The sequence below is a fragment of the Rattus norvegicus genome, chromosome 5 (assembly GCF_021556685.1).
Source record: "Rattus norvegicus strain SHRSP/BbbUtx chromosome 5, alternate assembly SHRSP_T2T, whole genome shotgun sequence".
Taxonomy (NCBI): Eukaryota; Metazoa; Chordata; class Mammalia; order Rodentia; family Muridae; genus Rattus; species Rattus norvegicus.
Window position 1 is genome coordinate 127,573,233 of NC_141538.1, and position 23,498 is coordinate 127,596,730.

At 51.1% G+C, this 23,498-nt stretch overlaps 1 protein-coding gene across 15 annotated transcripts in view; it reads left to right on the top strand.

Moving 5' to 3' along the window:
• The first annotated feature begins 813 nt into the window (after nt 1–813).
• Nucleotides 814–23,498, top strand: part of Ssbp3 (single stranded DNA binding protein 3) — a 141,416-nt gene continuing 118,731 nt past the window's right edge. For 6 of the 15 annotated variants that reach the window (XM_087551402.1, XM_087551401.1, XM_087551403.1 and 3 more), the window contains exons 1-4: nt 814–898; nt 5,423–5,495; nt 5,715–5,776; nt 8,102–8,186. Coding sequence is in view for 9 of the 15 variants with exons in the window: in XM_087551383.1 (XP_087407509.1) it covers nt 4,407–4,462; nt 5,423–5,495; nt 5,715–5,776; nt 8,102–8,186 (276 nt within the window). In the remaining 6 variants the exon portion in view is untranslated. 15 annotated transcript variants of the gene reach the window in all.

Genomic DNA, 23,498 nt, shown 5'->3' on the forward strand with positions numbered 1-23,498 from the left:
CTGCCTTCAGGCCTTTGTCGTGGACAGTAATAATCTCGATGCCCAGACAGGACACGGAGGCTCCTCGTGGGCTATCTCTAGCCCAAAGGCTTCCAGCAAAACAACGAAGACCTGGAGACCAGGTCTCTAGATGCTGGAATTTACACCCTTCCCAGGGAGCCCCTAATGCCCTTAGGGGAAATTCCTGCCCAAACCCCGGCCGACTAGGCGCTGGCCAAGGCTTCCTGCAGAGCTAGTGGAGGTTTGGAAGGTACAATCTCTGTCGGATTCCCTGGACTGCTGGGGGCAGGAGGGGGAAGGGCTGGATGCTAAGCTTCTGTCCCAGCGGGCTCGGAGGGGAGGAGGGTTTAGCCTCCAGCAGCTGTGAGGAGCACCACCAATAGAGCTGAGAACCAGCCAGAGGAAACCAGATACCCTGGCGTCCTTGGCAAGCAACCCAGCTTCCTTGGGTTGAGCTCACTGGCTTCAAGTCTCTCTCTCTCAACGGCTACCTTTTGAAGGCCTGGTCCTCTCCAACCCTCCCCAGTTTGTGGGAGAGGAAGAAGCCGGCTAGTTCTCCATCTGTCCCTGCTCCTTGTTTCTTTTAGCATCATTGCTGAACGTGGCCGTCCCCAGTGGAATGACGAGCTCCCTGACCCCAAGGAGTGGAGTCACGTTTCTATGGGTGTGTGTGTGTGTGTGCTTAGTGAACCACACTCAAGTAAGGTGCAGCTTGGTGCATGGCACTCAGATCTGGTCAGCTGGAGGCGTACCTTACTGCAGCCTGGAAGCTTCCGGGTGGGGGGGGCGGGGTGGGTGCACAGGAAGTCCCTCAGTAGGGTATTCGACCATCCAGCTGGAGGAGTAAGGAAGTCCTGTGTCACAGGAAGAGGCTCCCAGCAGAAGGTTTTACAACAGTGTAAGCCTCACAGGATAAGTGGTTTTGTTTATGTTTGGGTTACTACTCTGGGCTCGGGGCAGCGTTTTCTACATAGTAGGTGTTTAATGAACAGGTTCTGAAACAAAGGGTTTGGGAAGAAGGAGTTGAAAGAAATGGCTTGGTCACTTTGGGATGTGATAATATAGTACTTCCAGGTGGAAGAGGCTGTGGTGGGCGGGGCTTAGCAGAGGGCGTGGCCTGATCTAATCCTATTGTGGGTGGTGTCAGTTTCTTATCTCTTCACCCAGCCCGGAGCTACTTCAGGCCTGGGGTGTTTTTTTTTTTTTTTTTTTTTCGTCTCCCGAGTCCTCTGTGTGTTGGGTCTGAATACACACACAGGTATGGAACCTGTGCCGGGTTCAGGAGACACCCAGATGATTAAAATATTGGTCTTACCTTTCTGTCTGGTGGGGGAGACAGACGGTAAACAATTGGCTTACACAATGGGCTGGATGGGGAGGACTACTGTGTAAGTTCATTTGAACAAATGAGACTCAAGCCGACAGGATCGGAGGAGGGAGTTTTGTGGAGCAATATTAGTTTTTGAAGAGAGGTGAGAGAAGGAGCTTGGGGTGAGAGGCATTCCAGGTAGAGGTGTCAGCCCAAAAATGTGCTCTAAGGGAGGTAGGGGAACCTTGTGGGAAAAGATGTTAGGGGCAAAAAGGCCACCTCTGGGTGCTTGGGCCTGCTTATGATCTGACTAAGATTCTGGATAATTGCCAGCTGCAGCGTGCTAGGTGGGGCAGGAGAAAGGTCTGTTCTAGGGAACTCTTTAGTCTCTCCATCACCAAGCGCTAAGACACCTCCCTCTGGTCTCTCTGCCTAGGTTCTCCCGCTGTTTTCTTTACCTCCATCAAGGACCCACCAGCCCACTCGGAGCCTCACTTTGTCAAGCTTCCACAAACGGCAGACCACAGGGATTCTGAACAAACAGCCCCCCTCTCTCTCACACATGTTTAGGAAGGAGGGGCCAGTCCGTTTGCAAGGGAGAAAAAGCAAGAGGAACACTGACCTGGTGGACCATCCGACTACCAAGAGATTTAAAAGACCCCTCCCCCCAAAACCTTTGCCAGCTGACAGGCGAGGAAGTGGAAGAGCAAGTAGCCCCGAGGTCTCTCAGCCCATGGGCTGCTAGGCATGGCCAACCCGGAGAATGCTTCGGTAGTGGGCCCCCCGAAGGGCAGTGCCTTCCCTCCCCCAAGACCCAACTGGTCCTCTAATCTGCCGGACCTCCAGATACCGACGAGTCAGTGTGTTGACAAGCCATCCCTGGCCATTCCTAGCCCATCAAAAAATGGAAGGAAGTCCATAGGAAGGGTATGAGCAGACCGATTTAATTAGCGCGGGCTCTAAAGGTACCTTAAGTTGGCCCTATTAAATTAAACTGCCTAGGGGAAAAATAACTGTAATTATTTCCTTTTCTCTCCTACCATTGTACTTCAACTCCCAACCTCCACGCTTCTCCCCTCCTTGACAAGACAACCTTTAAACTAGGGGCTGGCACAGGCATCCCCAAACTAGGTCTCAGTGTTTCCCTTTTTCTGCCCTTCTTCTGTTTGAGCTCTGGTTCCTAGCAGAGAGCAGAGTCCAGAGGGGTCCACAGTGCTTGGCTATATTCTAATTCAGGGAGGCTGTTACAAGAGTAGAACATTTTTCCAAAAACGCACCCGGAGTCTCCTTCCTGAACCAGTGCAGATCCGTTTGCTGGGGGGAATTTCTTTAAAAAAAGAAAAACCTTTTCTCTCTTCTGCAGAGCAAAATAAGCAAACTTTAATGGTAGGGAATTATTGTTTATTTTGTTGAAATCTAGTTCTGAGTTTTCCTACTTAAAACGTGTTTTCCCCAGGACACTGACCTATCCTTTAATTGTTTGGTGCGAGGCATGTTAGGGGGAGGGGCGTTACTTGTTTATTGGAACAGCGCAGTTAAAAAAAAAAAATCAACCTAGGCTAACAGTTTCAAGGCTCCCCTAAAGATGTATCCAAACAGGCAGCCAATCAGCGCTTACACAGCTTTTTCTGCTTGACTCTTTTAAAGAGACAGTACCGACTATGTTTTATCACATTTAAAGAGAACCGCGCTCTAAAAACAGTATGAAAATGGGGGAGCCATTTCTTATCTCACCAGTTTTTGATTTGGAATCTCCAGGGAGAGAACACTGCAGGTTTTTGGGGTCGTCGAGTGGACAGAAAGGAGTCGTGAGCAAAAAGCTTGGTCACTCTGCCAACCCCCCATTTCCCATTGTACACCTGGGTCATTGACAATGGAAGCTTCCCCTCCCCCCACGCCCGACTCTGGTCCCCCTACTCTCCAATTTAGCTCCATTTATTTGAAGTTTGAGATTTCTGCGGCGCGCACTCCGAGTCGCGAGGCGTCCAGGTGACGTCCCTCATCCAAGCGGAACCCTTTCCCGTGGAAAGGCGAGGGGCTAAACTTGCCAGGGTTAGCAAACCTCAGAAATTTGAGAGAAATCACTCTCTTTCCTTCTACTCCAAGACTCCTTTCCCTTCCTACAGATTGCCTGGGGCACGCCAAGGGCCATTTTCGCGCGGCTCCACTTTGGGGTTTCCCAAAGTATTTTAACGATCTAGTAAAGAAGCAGCCGCGCGCTTTGGCGCCAGCTACGGCTGCCCAGCTCCGCGTGCAGCCCTGGCCGGGGCTCCGAAGGCAGGGCTGGGCGCAGGCAGCCCGGGGTGGGGCAGGGAGCAGGGCCGGCTGGGGTCCTGGCCCGCAGAGGGAAGATCAGCGCGGGGAGGCGGGGGCGCTGGGGGCCAGGACGACGCGGAAAGGGGCGCGCCGGGCCAGCCGGGATCCGCGCCTCTCTCCGCGCCTGCTGTCGCAGCGCCCAGTCCCCGCCGCGCCGGCCGGGTGCTCCAGTTCAGGCCCCAGCCCTTCGCGTCGCCGCCCCACCCCAGCGCCAGGGCTCGCCCCCCGCTCCCCCGGCCGGGGCACGAGCGGGCAGCGGCTCGCGGAGGAGGCGCAGCGGGACTGGCGCGGCCGCGCTGACAGGCGTCCCTCCCGGCCTCCGGGCCCGCCCCCGCGCGCCGATTGGCCGCCGCGGCCGTCCGTCGCGGGGCGTGGACGCCCGCCGCGCTCCTGCCGGGGCAGCCACGTTCGGTTGAGCTCCAAGTAGACCAGCGGCGGCGGCGGCAGAGGCAGCGGTGCTGAAGGCGCAGAGGGCGGCGCAGGCGGAGCCGGGTGGCGGGCGCGCGGGCCGCGAGCAAGCGAGCTGCAGGCTTCGGGCGGGCGGCGGCGCAGCTCAGGCCGAGCCGGCGCGGGAGGAGTTCCAGGGCGATGGGGCCGCGGCCGGGGCTGACGCTTTGACAGCTGGAAAGAGCGCGGAGCCAGCGCCGGGGAGGGAGGGAGCGCGGCGAGCGGAGTGCGAGCGAGCGGGCGAGCGCCGGGAGGGGGCCGGGAGCAGGGCAGCTCGGGAGACCGGACGGTAGCGGCGGCGGCGGCGGGCTCGGCGCCCTCTTCTCTGCAAGCCATGTTTGCCAAAGGCAAAGGCTCGGCGGTGCCCTCGGACGGGCAGGCTCGGGAAAAGTAAGCCTCTCGCGAGTGGGGCCGCGCCGCGGGCGGCGGGAGGCAGGTGGGCGCGGGGGTCGCGCTGCCTTGTGCCCCTGGGGCCCGGGTCTCTGCCCCGCGACGGCGGCGACGGCGGCGTGGAGAGCCCATTGTTGGGCGCCGGCGGAGGCTGGGGCACCCTGAAGGGGCAGCAGGGCAGCGGTGGGCGAGGGTAGTTGGTAGGCGCGCTGGCTGAGCGGGCGCGGGGGCCCGCGACAAGGGTGGGCGAGGTCCCACTGTGAGCCGGTGCGCTCGGCCCGCGGGTCGCGGGGGCCTTACTTTGCCCACCGAGTGCGGGCAGGGGGCGCGTGGCTTTCTGCAGCCCCGAAGGCTCCTTTTGTCCGCCCGCGGCGTGAGGAGTGCGTGCCGGGGGCTTTGTTCGCCCGGGAGCGCTCTTCCTACCCAGCCAGCGGCCTCATCGTCAGCCCGGTGCGCTCCGGGGCGCCCTGGCTGGGCTGGGCTGGCGGCGCCGGCCTGGCCCCAGGCTTGGGGGACAGTTGTTTGAGGGGGAGATGCTGAGGGCGGCGCTTTGCTGCCCTCTCCAGAGCGCGCCAAGTACCCGAACTGGGACCGAGTCCGTCCGGACCCCGAACCTAGGCTAAAGCAGCGAGCTGAAGTGATCTGGGAAAAGGAGGGTGGCTCAGGGCTCTTGTAGCGGCTTTCGAGTTTGTGAGACCTAGGTGGGTTTAGTCCCAGTGCCACTTGGAAGTTCAAGTTTGGGGACCTTTCTCCAGCTCCCGCGGCTTGGTGGCAGCTTGTCTCTGGTACCCACCCACTAGCAGTTCTGACTCGGATCCTGTCTGGGGTAATAGGTACTTACGTCTTGTCATGGCCACAATGGGATGGCACAGACCGGGCTCACAGTTACTGGCAAGGTCCAGAGCAAGCCTTAGTGTGATCTGACCCTTCCCTCTCTCTCTCTGCCTCTGCTCTTTCCAGGTTAGCTTTATATGTCTACGAATATTTACTGCACGTAGGAGCACAGAAATCTGCACAGACCTTCTTATCAGAGGTGAGTGGGACTCCTCAGCATCCAGTTTCTTGACACCCCCTCCTCCCCACTATTCTTAGAGCCTTTGTTTTCAGGAGCAGCCACTGTGGCCACCATTTTGAATTTTTATCACCTTTTGGCATTTATTGTTAGTTGGTCTTCACAGCCTTTTGGCTGGGGAAGGCCCTGCAGCCCCCTCCTTTCTGCCCCTCTAAGCTGCCTTCGTTCCTTCTTTTCTAGATTCGATGGGAAAAAAACATCACACTGGGTGAACCGCCTGGGTTTCTGCACTCGTGGTGGTGGTAAGTTTGCGTGATAGTTTTCTGTGTGTTTTGTTCTGAGGCCGGGGTCCAAGTGAACAAAGACGGTCTGGAGCAGGCCTTCTACCTTTGCCTCTGCTTTCCTTGGAGCAGGCACCTCTGGGTGACCCGACGAGGCTTGGCAAGGAAGAATGGGCAGAAGAGGCTGCTGCCCGAAGTTGTTGCTGGTTTCTCTGCCTGTGGGGAACTGAACTGAATCTCTCTATGCTTTTCCTTCTCACTCTGGGGCACCAGGCAGGGGGCTCAGAAAGAGCTGGAAGGGTTTTTGTCAATCCTGCATGCTGCTTTAATTAGAGGAGTGGGGGCAGGGCGGGTGGAGGGGACACCAGGTCCGCTCTGCAACTGGCCTGTCCCTTACGTTTTCTTCCACAAAACGCCAAACCTTAAGAGACACCCATTGGGCCTTTTCCAGGGACCCTGAATAAAGCAAGAAGGGCCGCACTTCCTGTAGAGACACTGATTCAGACTGACTGGACCTTCCTTTCCTCTGTCTCCCCACCCCCCAGCATCCCTGCAACCACAAAGCCTTACTTTACCGAGAACCTTAACCAGCCAGAGGTGGCCTGGCAGGAGGCCTGCAGCTTGCTCAGGGCTGGCTCCCCTTATCTTTGACCCTCTCTCCAGGCTTGAGCAGCCTCTGGTCTTTTCTGCAGGCCGGAGGGAAGGATAGGGTCAGAGCCTTAAGCAAGTTGTCTTGAGTGTGTGACTTGAGTGGATGTCTTGTGGGGCTGATAGGTGGACTCTTTCACACCCTTTTGAAAAGGAAAGGGGCAGGGGAGGGGGAGGGTAGCTTTTGGTATTTTGGTGGAGTTGAGTCAAACAGTGTCCTGTTGGGGTGTTAGCACTCACCTGTCTGCCAGCTCAGGATCCTGTTTCAAGGCCCTTTGAACAGCGGGAGGATGAAGTGTCTGTTCTAACTTGTGCAGAGAAAATGAGTTTTTAATGGCTTCTGCCAACCTCCCAACTGCCTGGTTGGAGGCGGTGGCCGATGTGGCGCAAGGATTCCACCTGCGGGAGTGGGTGATGGGTTGGCTGTTGGAGGTGAGCGTGGTGATGGGATTGGTGATTCTGGTTGCTCAGGATCTTGTAGAAACTTGGGCTTGTGAGTAAAAGTTATTTTGAGGGTGCTGGAAATTAGGGTGTCTCGAAGTATTTGCTGAGTGGGGTTTCCCGGGGAGAAGCTTGGAGGGGGAAGGAATGGTCCCCAGGCTCTGTCTGCAGTTGTGCAAAGACCTGCTTTTCCTGTGGCTCCTGGAGTCTCTTGCAGCTTTTCCATCCTTGTTCCAGGAATGGGAGGTTGGCTCAGGCTGTGGCGGCTGCCAGTGGTTGTAATCTTGTTTGTTAGAATGCTTACTCTGTGGCTGTTTTGGGGGAGCTGAGGAGGCCTTGGATCAGATTGAATGGGATGGGCTTTGTTCCAGGCACACCTTGAGGGTGGTGCTTTCCTGTGCCAGTGGAGTTTGCTGTGATGGGGCCAGCAGCGTTGGACCACAAATCAGATCAGACCTCAGTTTCAGTGTTCACTGTGCCCTTCAGTCTGGTTCTGTCTGGGCTTTGGTTCTGGTATAGGGCATTTCTAAGGTCCTGGGTTTGTAAGCACTCTCACAGTTAGACAGCACTTGTGTTTTTGTTGTTGGGACTGTGGAGTGTTGGCGTGACCATGTAGAGTTACGAAGGGTCTTGAGTGCTGTGCCCTGGACCTGTGCTGTGCCCGCTTACTCTGTACTGGATGGGTGCTGTCTGAAGAGGTCCTTCTGCTGCTTGGTGAGAGGGGTAAGGTTCTTGGTTGTCACAGCTCCTTCCTCTGGCTCACAGACAGGTGGGGGTGCAGGCTAAAGGATTAAGAACCCATAAGACTCCCCTCATTGCTGGAGTCTCCCAGATTGCTGTGCAGATGAATCATAGTTGTGCCCTGACTTTGACAACTCACCTTTTTACAACGTGCTGCAGCCATTTTGGGTTGGGGTGGTGAAAAGAAGAGATGGGCAGAGTCTCATCCAGATTGGTCTGTGGACAAACCGTGGGCGGGCTGTGCTTCAGGGTCTCCTAACCAGTGACAAACAGTGTGACTGATAGGATGTGCCCAGTACAGAGGAGCTGCCTGCACGGGGACTATTCCAGATGTCTGGCTTGTCAGGAGAGGCAGTGTCCAGTTGTTTTATGGGCTGAGTTTGTCCAGTGCTGTAAGGGAGGATGGAGCCCTTGGGAGAGCGGTGCTATACCGTGTATCCTGCACTCCCCCCCTCCCCCGTTGTGTACACACGTAATAATTAGTAACCTGATCTTACTTTGTTTTTCTGTTTGCAGTGTATTTTGGGACCTTTACTGTGCAGCTCCTGAAAGGAGAGACACTTGTGAACATTCAAGTGAAGCAAAAGCCTTTCATGATTACGTGAGTAACAAGTTTCTAATCCTGGCAATAATTACAGGGTTGGATGGCTCTAACTTCTTTAGTATCAAGAGCAAGCGCACAGCCAACTGGCAGTGGTCTCTATTTCCTCCTTGCCTGCCTTCCTTCCCGGTCTCCTGCCCACCTGCCTCTGTTGCCTGCCTCCTCATACCCTCTGTCCCTGGTGTTGAAAGTTGAGGGACAGCATTTCCTCATTTACACGGTTACATGCACGAGGCAGATGCCTGTCTGGAGGGGGTTTGAAGACTCAGAATCATGTGGGGTTTGTTAAGAGTTAGCTGGGAGGGGGCTGGTTGGTGTTGTCTGAAGAAAAAAAGTGACCACAACCAGAAAGAAAGTAACTGCGGAACTTGTATTTTAGACTAGAAGGGGTGGTAGAGCAGCAGTGCTGTGGCGTGGACTTAGCTCTGTTTTCCGCAGGGCAGCCTTTCAGTATATATCCGTCACACACAATGTGGGGTGTTCATGCGCACACACAGCGTGGGGGTGTGTGGGGTCACAAGTGTGGGGACTCATACTGCTCTTCTCACGTGATGTGTACTGTAAGGTGAAGCTCACTGTCCTTTGTCTGAATGCTCTATATTTAATTATACTTATTCATATTATATGCATATGCACATTTGAGTTGGGTGTATGTGTGACATTCGTGAAAGTGGAGGTCAGTACAACTTGGGACTCAGTTCTGTCTTCCCACTATGTGTGTCCTGGGGCTCAAACCTAGGTCCTAAGGTTTGGTGGCAGGTGTTGTTACTGCCTCACCAATCTCGCCAGCCTACTAGGGGTTGAGGGGGACAAGGATGGGACATAGATAACTGCTAGGTTGGCCTAGAACTCAGTGTGTTCTCAGTGAGATTGACCCTGGATTTTTAGCAATCCTATCTCAGCCTCCTAAGTGCTGAGATTTTAGCCACCATGGCCAGCTCAAAGTTTCCTTTGAGAGCAGATAGATTTTACCAGTGAGTCTTCTCTCCTGTTGCTGACTATCTACCTGGGTACATTTAAGGTTCATGAAGCTATTACAAGGAAGGTATCTGTGCGGCAATGCTGTTGTGTTTTATTAAATGCACACTGAACTAACCTGGGTTCAGGTGGGCAGACTTTATGATTTGATGAAACAGGTGGTTCAGACCTGTCAGGGAAGAGTGGCGTGAGGAGAGAGAAGTATCTCGACGACTTCCACCACTTCTGGGTTTTGCTTCCAGTAGGCACTGCAGGTGATCGTGTACAGACGTTTGTGGCACCCACAGTAGGTTTGGACTCGTGTGAGGTGTAAGAATAGTGCTCTCATTCTAGGAGTAGGAACTGGTGACCAGCAGCGTCAGGGCCCATCTTCTTGGTTAGGCCATTTGCCTCTTTTGCATGCTGAGTTTGAACCTGGCCTAGGAGACAACAGTTCATAAGTGGTCAGTTTCAATGAGGTGGGGGTTGCCATGGTGAAAATGGCTCCTGTTACAGGAGTTTGAGTTACAGTGAGACTGAGCTCACTGGCTTCCCAAGTGATCAGTGTGATGGGATTTTGTTGTGTCCCGGGGTAGGAAGCTGAGGAATGTACTCAGTTCTTATGTCTTCTCCAGGCTTGGGGAAAAAAAGCTGGGAGTGTTACTTCTAGCCTGGTGGACTCTTAGCTCTAAAAGGGACAGGTGACTGCTGTCATTCTCGTGATGTGGTTCTGGGAAGATAGGCAGTGATGATGATGGTGGGGCTGAACTTCTAAACTGGAGCTTGCCAGAAGCTGAGAGGTACAGCAGTGGAGTGGAAAAGTCAGCGAGCTTCCCCTTATACCTAGCAGAGGACTGCCTCCTACCTGTCACCCCTTCAGAAGAACTGCAAACAGCCAGACCCACCTTGCTGGTCTCTCACTACAATGCAGACGGTTTCATTTTAGAGAGGAAGGTAGGATGGGAGTGTCTGTTTCAAAATCCCCTGCCCCACGCTAGGGATCGGACGCAGGGCCCGGCATGTGCCAGGCAAGCGCTCTGCCACAGAGCTATGCCTTCCATTTGCTTAGACCAGTCTTCCACAGACATCTATGTTCTTCACAGAAAGTCACGTATGCTAATGATTTAAAAAAAGTTAGTTTATTTCCTCGTTTATTTGCTTAGAGAGAAGAGTCACACTGTGTGTCTCTGGCTATCCTGGAATTCACTAGACTAGGCTGGCCCCTGCCTCCTGAGTGCCGTGGTTAAAGGCATGCACCACTACTCTTGGCTGCTTGTTTATTTACTATATGTATGCATGCCGGCATGAGCTAATGTACACCATGCTCATAAAGGTGCTATAAGGATCAGACGGCGTCAGATTGAATCGGCCATAACTGGAATTACAGATGGTTGTGAGCTTCCTGAACTGGGTGCTTGGAACTGAACTCAGGTCTTCTGCAAAGCAGTCAGTGCTCTTGACTGCTGAGCTGGCCTTCCTGCCTACAGGCGATGACTTGTCGCTTGGTGCTCTGGTGGATGGCATTGAGACTCTCTCTGGCAGTCTGTGGTTTGGTCTTGTGTCTTGAGTGAGAAGGCAGTGGTAGAAGTGCATGTGCGTTTGCAGCCTGCGCCTTGCTCAGCAATGGCAGTCGAATCTTGCAGATCGCTGAGGTTGGCATGACATTTAGAAGATGCTGCTAAGAGATGAGGTCATCCTGGTTGGGGGCCCATGATTCATAGGTTTGCAGCTCAAGGCCTTTTTCCCTTAAATTGGGATCAATCTGATGTGTCTGTGACCTAAGTCAGGTCACAAGGGAGAAGGAGCGATGTGATTGAGTGGAGACTACTCTCTTCCCTTCCCCTCCCCTCTCTTCTTGTCCTCTCTCCTCTTTTCTCTCTCCTGTTCTCTTTGAGACAGGGTCTCACTATGTAGGAGTGGGTACTCTAGAATTTGTTTTTATATATATTTTATGCATGTGAGTATGTTGGCTCTTGTCTTCAGACATATCAGAAGAGCGTTTTAGATTTCATTACAGATGGTTGTGAGCCACCATGTGGTTGCTGGGAATTGAACTCAGGACCTCTGGTAGAATAGTCTGTGCTCTTAACTGCTGAGCCATCTCTCCAGTCCTAGAATTTTTTTATACAGACCAGGCTTGCCTTGAACTCAGAGATCTGCCTGCTTCTGCCTCTTGAGTGCTGGGATTAAAAGTGCTGTTGGAAGGCCCTGGGATTTTCCCTACACTATAAAAAAAAAAAAGAGAAGAGATACTGAAGACAATTAATTATGTTGTTGTTCTGTTTTTCCCTTTCATTTCTTCATCTAGTTTCTCTATTCCTGTGTGTCTCACTGAGTTAGACTTCTCCCTGAGAAGATTCCAGTAACTTAGTTATTTCGTGTACATATGATGTGTGAGCATGGGTGGTCGTATCACAGTGTTTGGGGGGTTCAGAAGGTGGTTTTCAAGGATCAGTTCTCATACCCTGTGTTCTGGAGATTGGACCTACTGAGCCATCTTGCTGGCCCCATGTAGGTGTTTTTCTCTGTTTAATCCTTTCTGTCTTTCTAAGATCTCCTTGGAAGACTGGCTCTCACTGTGGTAAAATTCTCAATTCTCCTGCCTCAGCTTCCCGAGTAGCAGGGGTTATAGACCCCCAGCTATCACGCACAGCTCTCAAGGACACCTGTGATTGGTTTCTGCATTTGGTCATCATTCCATTTTAGTCCCTGTAAACGCCACCTGCGCGTTGCGTCAACATTTGCCAAGTATCTGGCTGTTTGCTCTTACTGCCCTTGCTCAGTTACTCTGCCATTAGAGGAAGCAAGCATGCTGCTGGCTCCGTCCTGTAGATGAAGAAACTGAGGCAGAGGTTAATCGCCCCAGGAGAGTTAGAATGTGCACACAGCTCCTGGCTTCTAACAGCTCCTGGCTTCTAACAGCTCCTGGCACAGGCACGCAGCAGGTTCCACTTGCTAGCATGATCCTGGCTAACTTTTTAGATTTTCCTTTTTGCCTAGAGCTCCCTTTTTACTGTGGCGTAGGCTGGGAGCTGTTTATCTCTGTAGCGTATCTAAGGCCTTCTACCTTCATAGTAAGCACACACTGATGGGAGAGAGGAGGGAGCTAAGAGGAGGGAGGCAGGTGATGGTGGGGAGGGAGGGGTAACCTGGACTAGGACAGCTCATCATTATTGGGAATGTTCTTCAGATGCTCGGTTCTGTGCGTCAGTGTCAGTTAGACAAGGATGGCGTGGAGAGTGTTTACTGGCCCTGGGTGCTGAGCCAGGGAGAGTCAACAGTTCTGACAATGTAGAAAAAGTGTCTGGGGCACCTCTTGGCAGGGGAGGCTCTCCAGGTCAGATGGAGGGTGTGGTCCTTGGTTATTGTACAGAGTAATATTGTCATCTTGGCAGGGCATCTCCCTCCAAAATAGGAAGGGTCAGGTCGGGTGATCTTGAGGGTCCTTCCCAGATCAAGGCCAGATCTGTGGATCCTGGAATGAGCCAGGTGACTCAGCAGGGAGGGGGTTAAACTGTCCTTGATTTGCTGGGTTTTTATTTGAGTCATTGTCTATTTTCCGCCTCACACCTGGCGGCTTGGGTTTTCCTGGCTCGTTTAGAAGCCTCGAAAGCCCTGATGTTTGCCACATGTGCACAAAGTGATAGTGGTTTTGAGTCTAGGGTGGACTTTCCTGAGAATGGGTTTGTTCTGAGTACCTGAGGTCACAGGAGGAATGACTGGGTCCCTGTATAATTTCTCCCAGGCTTAGCAGTGCTTCCTAAGAGAGATGAGGAAAACCCACAAGGCCCCCTGGGGCTCCCTCTGGGTTTCCTTTGACAGGGTGGCCTGTTAGTGTCCTTTGTGTTTGTGTGTGTCTCGTTCCCAGTGTGGGGCTGTAGGATGGGTCTGTGGACAGAGAAGTATTTTTGGTGCCTTTACCTCTAGTGGTCCTCTTCGTCCTGTGGTAGCTGTTGTATTTTCTGTTTGGCAGCAAGAAAAGCCCAAAGTAGGTTAGTGGCCCTCAAGTGCTGGAGAACTGGCACACCTTCGGACGTCCAACTGTGGTTGGGCTTCATGGCTGCCTTTGGTTGGGTTTTATTACTACTGAGTCTCACTCCAATTTACACATGAAGCTAGTACCAGGCATTTCGGTCGCTGGTCTAGGAGAGCTGAGGTCTGACAGTGTTAACTGTGTTCATCTGGTCCAAGCTCCCTGAAAAACTGGAGATGTTGCACTTGACCAGAGTGTGCCCAGCACCCAGTGTGTCCATATCCATTCTCTGAGGAAATAACAGAAGAAAACGGAAGATCCTGTAAGGAGAACTGCCTAGTCAGAGGCTAGGTGAGACTTGACCCATGGAAGGGGAATGAATCTGTTATGGTAAAGTGGCTCTTTGCTTTTGCCAGAAGTAAAGTGATAAAAGCCACCGACTTCCCTTTCTAGAAAATTCCATGTCCTCATAAAGGAGACTTTGTTTATGATTTTAGGAGGTTCATGGATTATTGCTCCAAAAAAGCCTAGATCCCTATTTCTCACAGTGAAGAATTTGGGCAGTATAGTAGTCTTGTGTTCCTGGGACTGTGGCCAGATTTCCTTGCTTGTCTCAGTTTCTCTGTTCTGAAGACCTGGGCCCCTTTCAGTGTGTGCCCCAGGCCCCTTGTGAGAGGTGCTTAGCAGAGGGAGAAGTGCCTGAGTTGTGGGTGTGGACAGCAGCTGGGGTATTTGTGGCTGTGTGGCTGGGGTCCAGTGTCTTTGGTGGGTTTGAAATAGCAAAGTGATATTTGAGAGGGCTCTCCTTGGATATGCTGAGCTGAGGTCCCTGCTGGGCAGGGAGTGTCTGTGCCTGCCAGGGCCCACTGGGAGGAGAGGGGGCTGAGAGGTGGCAGTGGGTGCTGCAGCTGGGCTCTAAGGAGCTGGAGGAGTGCTGGCCTCTATGATAAGCCAGCCTAGCTATCTGGCCAGAGGTCCTGGCAAGTTCAAGGCTTGTCTTTGGCTTTGACCCTTGGCACCCTTGTGTGGCAGATGAAAAACAACAGAATATACACAGTTGTGGCCCCCCTTGCCCCAGCTTTATATTTGTATTGAATCCCTTCCTTGGGCTCCCACCCTGTCCTCTGGAGTTCTTCTTGCCCCCAGAGGCTGCCAGACTCCTCTGTTAGTTAATTAAACATTAAACGAGGAACTGGAATTGCATTTTGCCAGAACCCAGGCAATGTGACCACTGTAATGGGTTTCAAGTGGCTGCAAGACCCCAAATGGCAAATCCTTGCCCTTTATTTAAGACAGGAGGTGGAACGAGGGGGGGTTGCAACAGTGGGGACCCAAACAAAGTTTTTGGCAGTGGTCACTCCATTTGAACTCCCAGACCAGCAGTGTGCAGCAGCCTCTCGCACAATGCCATCTTTGTTAGCGGAGCATTTGCAAACTTGGACTGAGAGTTAGCCCTGTGCCAGCCAACACTTGGAGGGAGCTGGGAGACACCCAGTTCTATGTCCCTTAGGTCAGCTCTGTTTGTAAGGGAGGAGGGCTCTCCAGTGAGTACTGCGATGCTGGATCCCTGTCTTCTGAGTGCGTATTTAACCCTTAAGAGGAGTCACGGCATGTGTGTGCGGGTGGGTGGTGGGTGGTGGGTGGTGGGTGGTGGGTGGTGGGTGGTGGGTGGTGGGTGGTGGGTGGGTACATGTGCTTGTGGCTTGTCAGCTATGATAGCAGAAATGTTACACTAGCTATAGCCTTCGTAGTAGTGTCTGAGGGGTTTAGAGTATTTAGCAGAATTAATCTTTCTTAGCTAGGTAGTAATTCTGACCACGGCAAACTGCATTAGACGATTCACATAAACTTCTTTAATATCCGTCATTGGGAGCTTACAGCAAATAGACAATCGTGGTGGTTGTTTTTGATTTGTCAGGGTTGGAGTTTCCTATGGCTTTGACTAGATGAGTTGTAAGAATGGATCTTTCCACAAGATGCCTTTCTTTTCCCGGGCTCCGAGCCTCTGGATTTGGATGAGTTTGAGCTCTGGCTTGGACTTGCCCCTGACTTCATGTGCATGGTTGCTGTTTCCTGTCTAGATGTCCTTTGGGTTCATCTGTTATCCCATCTGGATGTAGGCTAGGGAATGGTAGCTCCTGCAGGGCTGTGAGGGCTGTGAGAGCGAGGGTATAGAGCACATGTTTATAAGGTGGGATGTCTTCCAGCTAGTGCTTGCAGAGTTTGATTGTTCTTTATAGTCCTGACGTTTTGCTCAGAAAACTTACTGTACTGCCTTGTCAACAACAAGAACAAGTTGACCCCTTATGAAAGGATCCTGTGTACTTGACCGGCCTCAGTATGCCCATCTCTGCCAAGGCTCCACTGGTGTGTCCCAGGTTCCTTCCCTCCTGCTGTCTTGTCTCACTCCCTGCACCCTCATGAGGGAGTGATAAAGATTCCCCTGAGATGTTCCTGCCTCTTATCTATGTTGGACAGTATCCTGGACCACGCCTGCTTGATCAGCTACAGAGCCCAGTGGGGAGGCCCAGGGGCTTGTGGGTGGCATTAGTAAGGGTCTAGATCTGCATGTTAGTCTCAATGTCTGTGTTAGCTTTGTGGTCCTCCTCACTGTAAAACATGGACAAGGCCTGTCTTCCTGCTCTCTGTGGTGAGAAGAAAGGCAGGAAAGGTGTCCCTGGAGGTTGTGGTGCTGTGTAAATGTGCCTAGGTATGAATAGATTAGAAGCCCCTAGGTCCTGGGCTGGCAAGCTGGGAAGAGAGACACTGAGGAAGCTAGTTTGGTCTCTGTATTTCTGGGGTAAAACCCTATGTGACCATGCACAGGACACTGCCCACAGTTGCCAGACACCTGCCCTGCTTTGCTGAAGAGCTGGAGGTAGCCAGAGTGTGAGCAGTGCTTGCAAAGGGTTGTGTGCAATCTACTGTTCATGTCAGTGGAGCATCAGGGCTGCAGATGGTCCAAACGTCACTAGTCATAAGCACATCAGACAAAGAAAAGCCAGAGGAAAAGATGTACACACTCTTCATATCATCCCCAGTGGCTCTCAGGCTGCACACTCAAGCAGGAGCCAAGACTTCCAACACTTGCTAGCCGTGTGGACCACGAGCACCTTTTTTTTTTTTCTTTTTTTTTTTTTTTTTTTTCGGAGCTGGGGACCGAACCCAGGGCCTTGCGCTCGCTAGGCAAGCGCTCTACCACTGAGCTAAATCCCCAACCCCACGAGCACCTTAATTAGCCTCTGTGCCTCAGTTTTCTCAGTCAGTAATGGGAGATGAAGCCACATACCTCTCAGCGTTATCATGTGGAGTAAATAATTTTGTGTGTGTGTGTGTGTGTGTGTGTGTGTGTGTGTTTGTGTGTGTATGCGTGTGTATGCCTGTGTGCGAGCACACACAGAATGCACATACAGTAAGTGCATACTCATGCCAGGCATATTCTAAGTTCTTTATTTGTGTATGCTTGTGAACTTCCTGATTCTGGGAATTCCTGCTTTCTGACAGATGGTGTTTGGTGGTTGATAATGGGGAGCAGAGGGACTTAGTGTGAGGGGTGGAGTCCAGAGAGGCTTGCCCTTTGTTTACATACCCACCTGTTGATTAGCTCTAGGGCCCCTGGGGTCCAGGGGGCTGCAAGAGATGGATGGGGGTGGAGGTCTCGTATGTATAGGTTCCATATCAATGTGTTACAAGTGCTGCCAGCCCACACTTGTGCCCCCATTTCCTCTGCTGCCCTAGGAGCCTGGAACATGCTCTTTCCAGCCTACCTTGGCTCTTCCTTGTGGTCCTACCTGATGCCACCTGATGAAGCTTTATTTCCCTAGGCACTGGTTCTTCTGATGGTCGGGTCTCCCACGGGCCTGCCGCTTCTTCTCCTTCTTCCAGGAAGTTGGAAATACTCTGACTCACTTGTCACATGTGGCCTAGAAGGAGAATTATCTGAGTCAGGTGGAGTTTCTTTCCTTCCTTCTTTAGACCCTTGAGGGACTTCATTTTTGCCGCCTCTGCCACCCCGATCCTGGGGCTGATTGTAGCATCTTGAATAAACCCATGGTCAGTGAGCCAGACTCTGTGCCCTGAGAAATGAGGAGGATTTGATCCTTGCCCAGGACTAAGTGTGTTAAAGACGTTTTAATGAAGAGTGACAAGTGGCAGAAAGTGGCAAAGCATTGTTTCGCAGATGGAGCTGTGACCCATTAGTGGATCTTGAATGAACTTAGTGGGTCATGGCTAGCAATTACCAAAAAAAAAAAAAAAAAGTAAACATGAGAGCTGCTTCTGGCAACCTCCGTGCAGTGATTTATGAGTGCACACAAGTGTGTGTGTGTGCCCTGTCTTAACCGTGTAAAGCGTCTCAGTGCAGGTCTCAGCCTGAAGTTCTCCAGCTACTGGTCCATCGAGAGCCATTCCTTCAGGTTGGGTGATTTGGGTCGAGTGGTAGGCAGTGGCTGAGCCTGTTCCCAGATCTGTAATAAGGAAATAGCTCCATCGGGTCCCGGGTTGTAGGGTGCTTGGCTCCTTTGATTCTGCAGCTTACTGTTGAGGTCTTAGTATGTTAAATGCACGAGCGGTGCTCTACATGTTTCTTGCTTGCTGAATAAGTGTACCTCCCACTTGGAGGGATGGGGTATGGGCAGGTCTGGGAGGAGTTAGTGGTCTCACCTCTAAGAGGCAGAGGGGAATGGTTTCTTGAGCAAGCCTCATGAGTTTGCCGGGTGGCTCACCATCACCTCCTGCTTGCCTTAGGTTAGGGGCGTCATTCTCACATGGAGAGGATTGGCTGAGTAGTGTCCAGGTTGTGGCTGTAGGAATACTACTAAGAGAGGGTCTGTGACCTCTGTGACCCAGGTTGGCCCAACCTCCCAAATCCCCTCCCCCGCCCTTGGTGACTGGACAGGCTGTGTCCTCTTCATGTTGTAGGGGAAGCACTGAAATTAAGTTTGCTTCCCAGTTCTCTGCCTCTTGAGTCCCTTGAGCCTGAGTTTTCCTCTCGTCATCTTTCTCAGTCATAGAAGGCTGCCTGAGAGGGGGCTCTGCAGTAACTGGACTGGCAGAGTGGTTGCTTGGTGGGCAAGTTGTCCTGGGTGTTGGAAACTTAGTGCGGGGTTGTGAGCAATGCATGGGTTTGGACTAGGATGGCCAGGGTACAGTTTGGATTTCTCCTGACCTGAGGGGGTGGGGGACACGACTCATTTGGGCCCTTTGTGCTGTTGTTTGCTTTTTTTTTTTTCTTCGGAACTGGGGACCGAACCCAGGGCCTTGCGCTTCCTAGGCAAGCGCTCTACCTACCACTGAGCTAAATCCCCAAACCCCTGTTGTTTGCTCTTAAGTAAGAGGCAGACGGTGAGGTGAAGTCAGGGCTAGCTTTTCTCTATCCCTAGCTTTTTGAGTCACTGTACTGGCTGCCCCTCTCCTCTTTTATCTTTATTTTTGGGACAAGGCATTGAGGCTGGCGTTAAGCTCACTGTGTCATAGAGGCTGACCTTGGACTCCTCCTTTTTGCCTGGGTCAGCATCCCAAGTCCTGAGCTTACTGCTGTGTACTACCTCTGCTGGCTTGGGATCTCTTCAAGAATTCTGTTTCATGTTTGAATTGACCATCTGATGGAATACTGTTCAAAAAGGAACTGCTAGGTTTCCAGATGGAGAAACTGAGGCTTAGAGCCTGGTGGTAACCCTGCTGGTTTGTGACTGCCCAGTCCCAGATGCTTGTGGTAGACACTGACTCTAGACACTGTACCTACGGGTCTGGCTAGTGTGCCATACTTCAGGAATCTGGCAGCTTTCTTCTTGTAATGCCTGTGGCTTTGGCTACCCAGCCTGTGCTGAGGGGGCAGATGCCCAGTGGGCAGGCCTGGTGTCAGGCGTGTGCGAGTGGCTGGTCTTTTCTCCCTGTCTTTTAGAAGGTGTCCAATAGAAAATGTTATCCTCTCTCTGGAGGCCCTTCTTTCTGGCAGCGCTGCCTGCCAGCTCTCGCTCTGCCTGCCTGCCGCTTGGGTTACGTGAGGTGGTGCTGGCCGGGGCTCTGGGCACAGGTTCTGTTGAGGGTCTGCAAGCCATGAGCCGCTTTGAAAGGGATTTTACAACATGGCAGAGAATTTCAGCCACCATGTTATCTCCGAATTGGCCAATTGATGGCTTCAGCTGAGCGAGCGTTTCGGCAACCAGGAAGCCAATACAATTTGAGTTAGTTGTGATGGCTGCCACTTTAAATACCACGGTGAATTTCTGTCAGTGAGCTAATGTGTGGAATAGGGAATTGCAGAAAACTTGATCACCAGAGTGCTCCGGTCGATTCTGACCCCAAGCTACAGAAAATGAACTTAAATCTAGTTGACTGTCGCCACATACTTTCTTTGGCATTATTTTGCTGGCAGCATGTTCGTCAAAGGGAACTAGGTGGGGATCCCAGTGCTTGCCTCTGGCGCCCCTGATTTTAGAGAGAGGCAATCCTCTGTGGGTGCTGAAGCCCTAGGCAGTCCAGATGGCGGTTTTGTGGTGAGGGACAAATTACTAAATGATGGCATTATGGTTCACTAATAACCCCCTCTTTAATGAAGGCTACAAGTGTTTCCTTAGAACTAACTATGGTTACAGACCATGTGGTGGTGGTGGTGGTGGTGGTGGTGGTGGTGGTGGTGGTGGTGGTGGTGGTGGTGGTGGTGAGTCTCAGGTAGTCTTTTTTGGTCTATAACTTACTATGTAGACCAGGCTGGCCTTGAACTTAAGAGTTCAGTCTGCCTCTGCCTCTTCATGTACCACCATGCCCAGCTTAAAAAGTATTCTCATTCCATTTTCTTCTGAGAATGTAGGATATTGGTTCTTATTTCATGAACATAGAGCTAATAGTAGCAAGCAGTGAGTGCTAACTGTGCGCTCTATACTGTTTTCGGGTAGACTTTGTCTGTCTTTCAGTGATCCCGCGGTGGATTATTTTGTTTTTGTTCTTTTTTTTAAATTTTTTTTTTTTTGGTTCTTTTTTTTTCCGGAGCTGGGGACTGAACCCAGGGCCTTGTGCTTCCTAGGTAAGCGCTCTACCACTGAGCTAAATCCCCAGCCCCTTGTTTTTGTTCTTATTTTGTACATGAGGATATGGAAGTGTTTGGAGTGACTCAGTAATGTCAGAAATAGCCTTAAACTTGAGTTCTCATTCTCTCTCTCTCTCTCTCTCTCTCTCTCTCTCTCTCTCTCTCTCTCTCTCTCTTTCTCTGAGATAGTTTCGTGTATCCTTGGTTGGTCTTGACCTTGGCTGTATATCTGAAGGTGACCTTGAACTACTGATCCTCCTGCCTCTACCTCTGGAGTGCTAGGGTTACAAGCTTGCCCTGCACTTGGCTTTTGAAATGCAGAGGATCAAACTTAGGGCTTTGTGCAAGTGAGGCATCTGCTCCCAGTTTCTGTTTTTCCTAATCCACTCTGTTACTGTGCCATGCTGCCTTCCTAAGAGTTAGCACAAGTGTGTCTGATGGCATACTCCTGTGCTCCTAGCACTTACGATGCTCAAAGAGGTAGATTTCCACAAGTGTAAGTTCTAGGCTATTCTGGCTGCAGAGTGAGACCCTATCTCAAAGAACCAAAGCCAAAACAATCCCTGAAAACAAGCAAGCAAGCAAACAAAACAAAACAAAACAAACAAACAAAAAAACCCCTCGAACAACAACAACAAAAACCCTACCCAATAAACAATGGGCTTAGGAGCAATCCTGAGAGCCTTGGGCAGGCCCAGGTCCCTCCTGTGGGAAGAGGGACTGGCTAGTTTTTAACAGCCTCATCTAAGAAGAAAATGCCTGGATCACTTGCAGGAAGGGTTTTCTTGATGTTTCAGTTGAGCTGAGCCATTAATGGCTTGAACCATCTCTCTAGCCCACAAAGGGTCCTGTCTCTCCTTGCAGGGCCCCTTTTCCTCATTCCCCGGTGTTCCTTGTGGACTACATGCTTGAACATATTTTATTCATGAGGACATTGCCCATATCGAGTCATCATTAATTAATTGTTAATGTGGTATCAGGACTTGAACTCAGAGCCTTGAGTAAACTAGACAAGTTCTATAACTATTCTCAATCCACCAGCACCATTAATTTGATTGTCTGAGTTTTTGAAACAATCTTTCTATGTAGCCCAGGATGGTCCTGAGCTCATGTTCCTATGCTTGCACTTCCCAGAGTACGGGTGTATGCCTCCCATTCCCACCTCCAGTTCCCACTGGTTTTAATGAAGCAGTATAAAATAAAATGTAGATGCTGGTCAGGGCTGCTTAGTAGCTCCGGGAAGCCAGCTGGGGCTCACAAGCGAGTACAACTGTAGTGAGCAGAAAACACTCCCAGCAAAGGCAGACCTGAGTGTCGTTGAGCTTAGATTAGTACTGATGCCTCCAGCATCCCCAGTGAGGTTTTCTGGAGGCCTGTTGGAGTCATTAGGTGGAGGACCTTGGCTCTGCCGGGTGTTCCCCACTGACCAGCAGTGTTGGTGGCACTGTCTAACTTAGTCCTGACTCGGGAAAGTCAGAATGCAGAATTGTCTCTGACAGGATCACCTGACTGACCCTCTGAGCCAAGAGAGCTCAGGGTGTGGAGTGAGGGCTGTGCATGCAGAGTCCAGGGCTGGCTGTGTGTACACTTGGAGAGCTGGAGGACCCATGCTCCTTGAGGATTGGAGCTGGTTCCTCCCCGAGGAACTGGCTCGGGACAGCAAAGTCCCCAGATCACCCAGATCAGCTTTTTTCTTTCATTCTTTTTTCTTTTTTCTTTTTTTTCTTTTTTTCCTTTTCTTTTTTTCGGAGCTGGGGACCGAACCCAGGGCCTTGTGATTGCTAGGCAAGCGCTCTACCACTGAGCCAAATCCCCAACCCCCCAGATCAGCTTTTCTAACAGACCTTCCTCCATAGAAGCTGTCAGTAGTGGATTGATTGTTGGCTTCTTCCTAGGCCGTGGTTTCCATAGCATGAGGCTAGCGAGGGGATAGAAGGGCAGTCTCTGAAATAATGGTGACCAGTATTTAATTTACTGATCATTTTATACAGGACCAGTACTGTGTGTGGGTAATATTTAATTCCCTTAACACTCTCCAAGGCAGGGGCTGTTATGATCCCATTTCTTGGATGAGGGAAATCAAGGCTTAAAGAAGAGAAGCTAGGAGCCCATGGCCATGGCCTTATTAAGAGTCAGGACTTGCTCTCAGGGCTCCACATGTAGCCTTTGAGCCACTGCTATATTGACAAACTCTGGGATGGTTTTGGGAGATGGGTCCTCGGGGAGACTGTTCTTTGAAAAAAATTGGAACATTTCATTACAGAAACGTGTAAATGAGTGTCTTGAAAAAATGTCAGTGACAGTTTGCATCTCAGCGAGATGAATGCAGATAAACCTATTTTGACTGTTAACTTATTTTGTTGCTTAAAAGCCAGTGACACGTAGCATTGAATTTATTTTCCTCCACGATGTTAAGTGTTTGCCACTTCTTGAATGACTCGTGTGAATTTGGAAATTGTCTTTTTTGGAAGTGGAGGCTGCTTCTGCACTTAGGTTGGCCTTCGAGGGGCTCGAGTTGGGTTTGTTGGGTGCAGGTGTTCTAGGACGTGCCTGGGAGCAGCATAGGTACCTGCGCCTGAGAATAGAGCCAGGGCTTGTCACTCAGAAGTTGGGGTCATGATGCAGAGCCCATCGCAGGAGTCTTTGTGACGGAAAGCCTAAATATTTATTCTGTTCTGTCCCTAATGAAAACAAATTGTCAACAGTTGTTCAGTAACTGACTAAATTAAAATCTGTAATTAGTCAATTAGATTAAAGAGTTGGCACAACCTGATTGTATCATGCTGCTTAGGTTATTAAGAGAAAGGGTGTGATTTTTAATTACTGAATGCTAATTTTGACAGTTTCAAATAGAAACAGACGTGGTTTCCCCCTTTCCCTAATTCTCAATGGTTTGGAAAGTGAAGGCACTCAATGTTTAAATTATGTTTTTTTTGAAGGCAAATAATTCAAGATGGCCTTCTGTAGGGTGGGAGGGATTTGGGTGGAGACCCATGTTGGATCTCTTGAGGGTTGCCTGGAAATCCATCCCTTCTTGAAGGAGGTGTGCCATTTCTGCTGTGAGAGTGTGGGTCTTAGTTGGAAGTGATTGATCTGTAAGTTCTCTTTTGGGGTTCTCCAGTGTTGTTCCTTGTGCACTCATGGGGAAGGGGTCGTTTTTTCATTCATTCCTCTCTCTGTAGGCCTTACTGTCTAATACTGGCTGGCCTCACCTCAGACCTGATCTGTAGATCACTCGGCTCAAACCCACTGAGATCTGCCTTTCTCTGCCTCAAGGGCTGGGACAAAAGGTGTATCCTAGTACCTGACTGGCTCTCCCATGTTTTAGAAAAAGATTTATTTTTATTTTATGTGT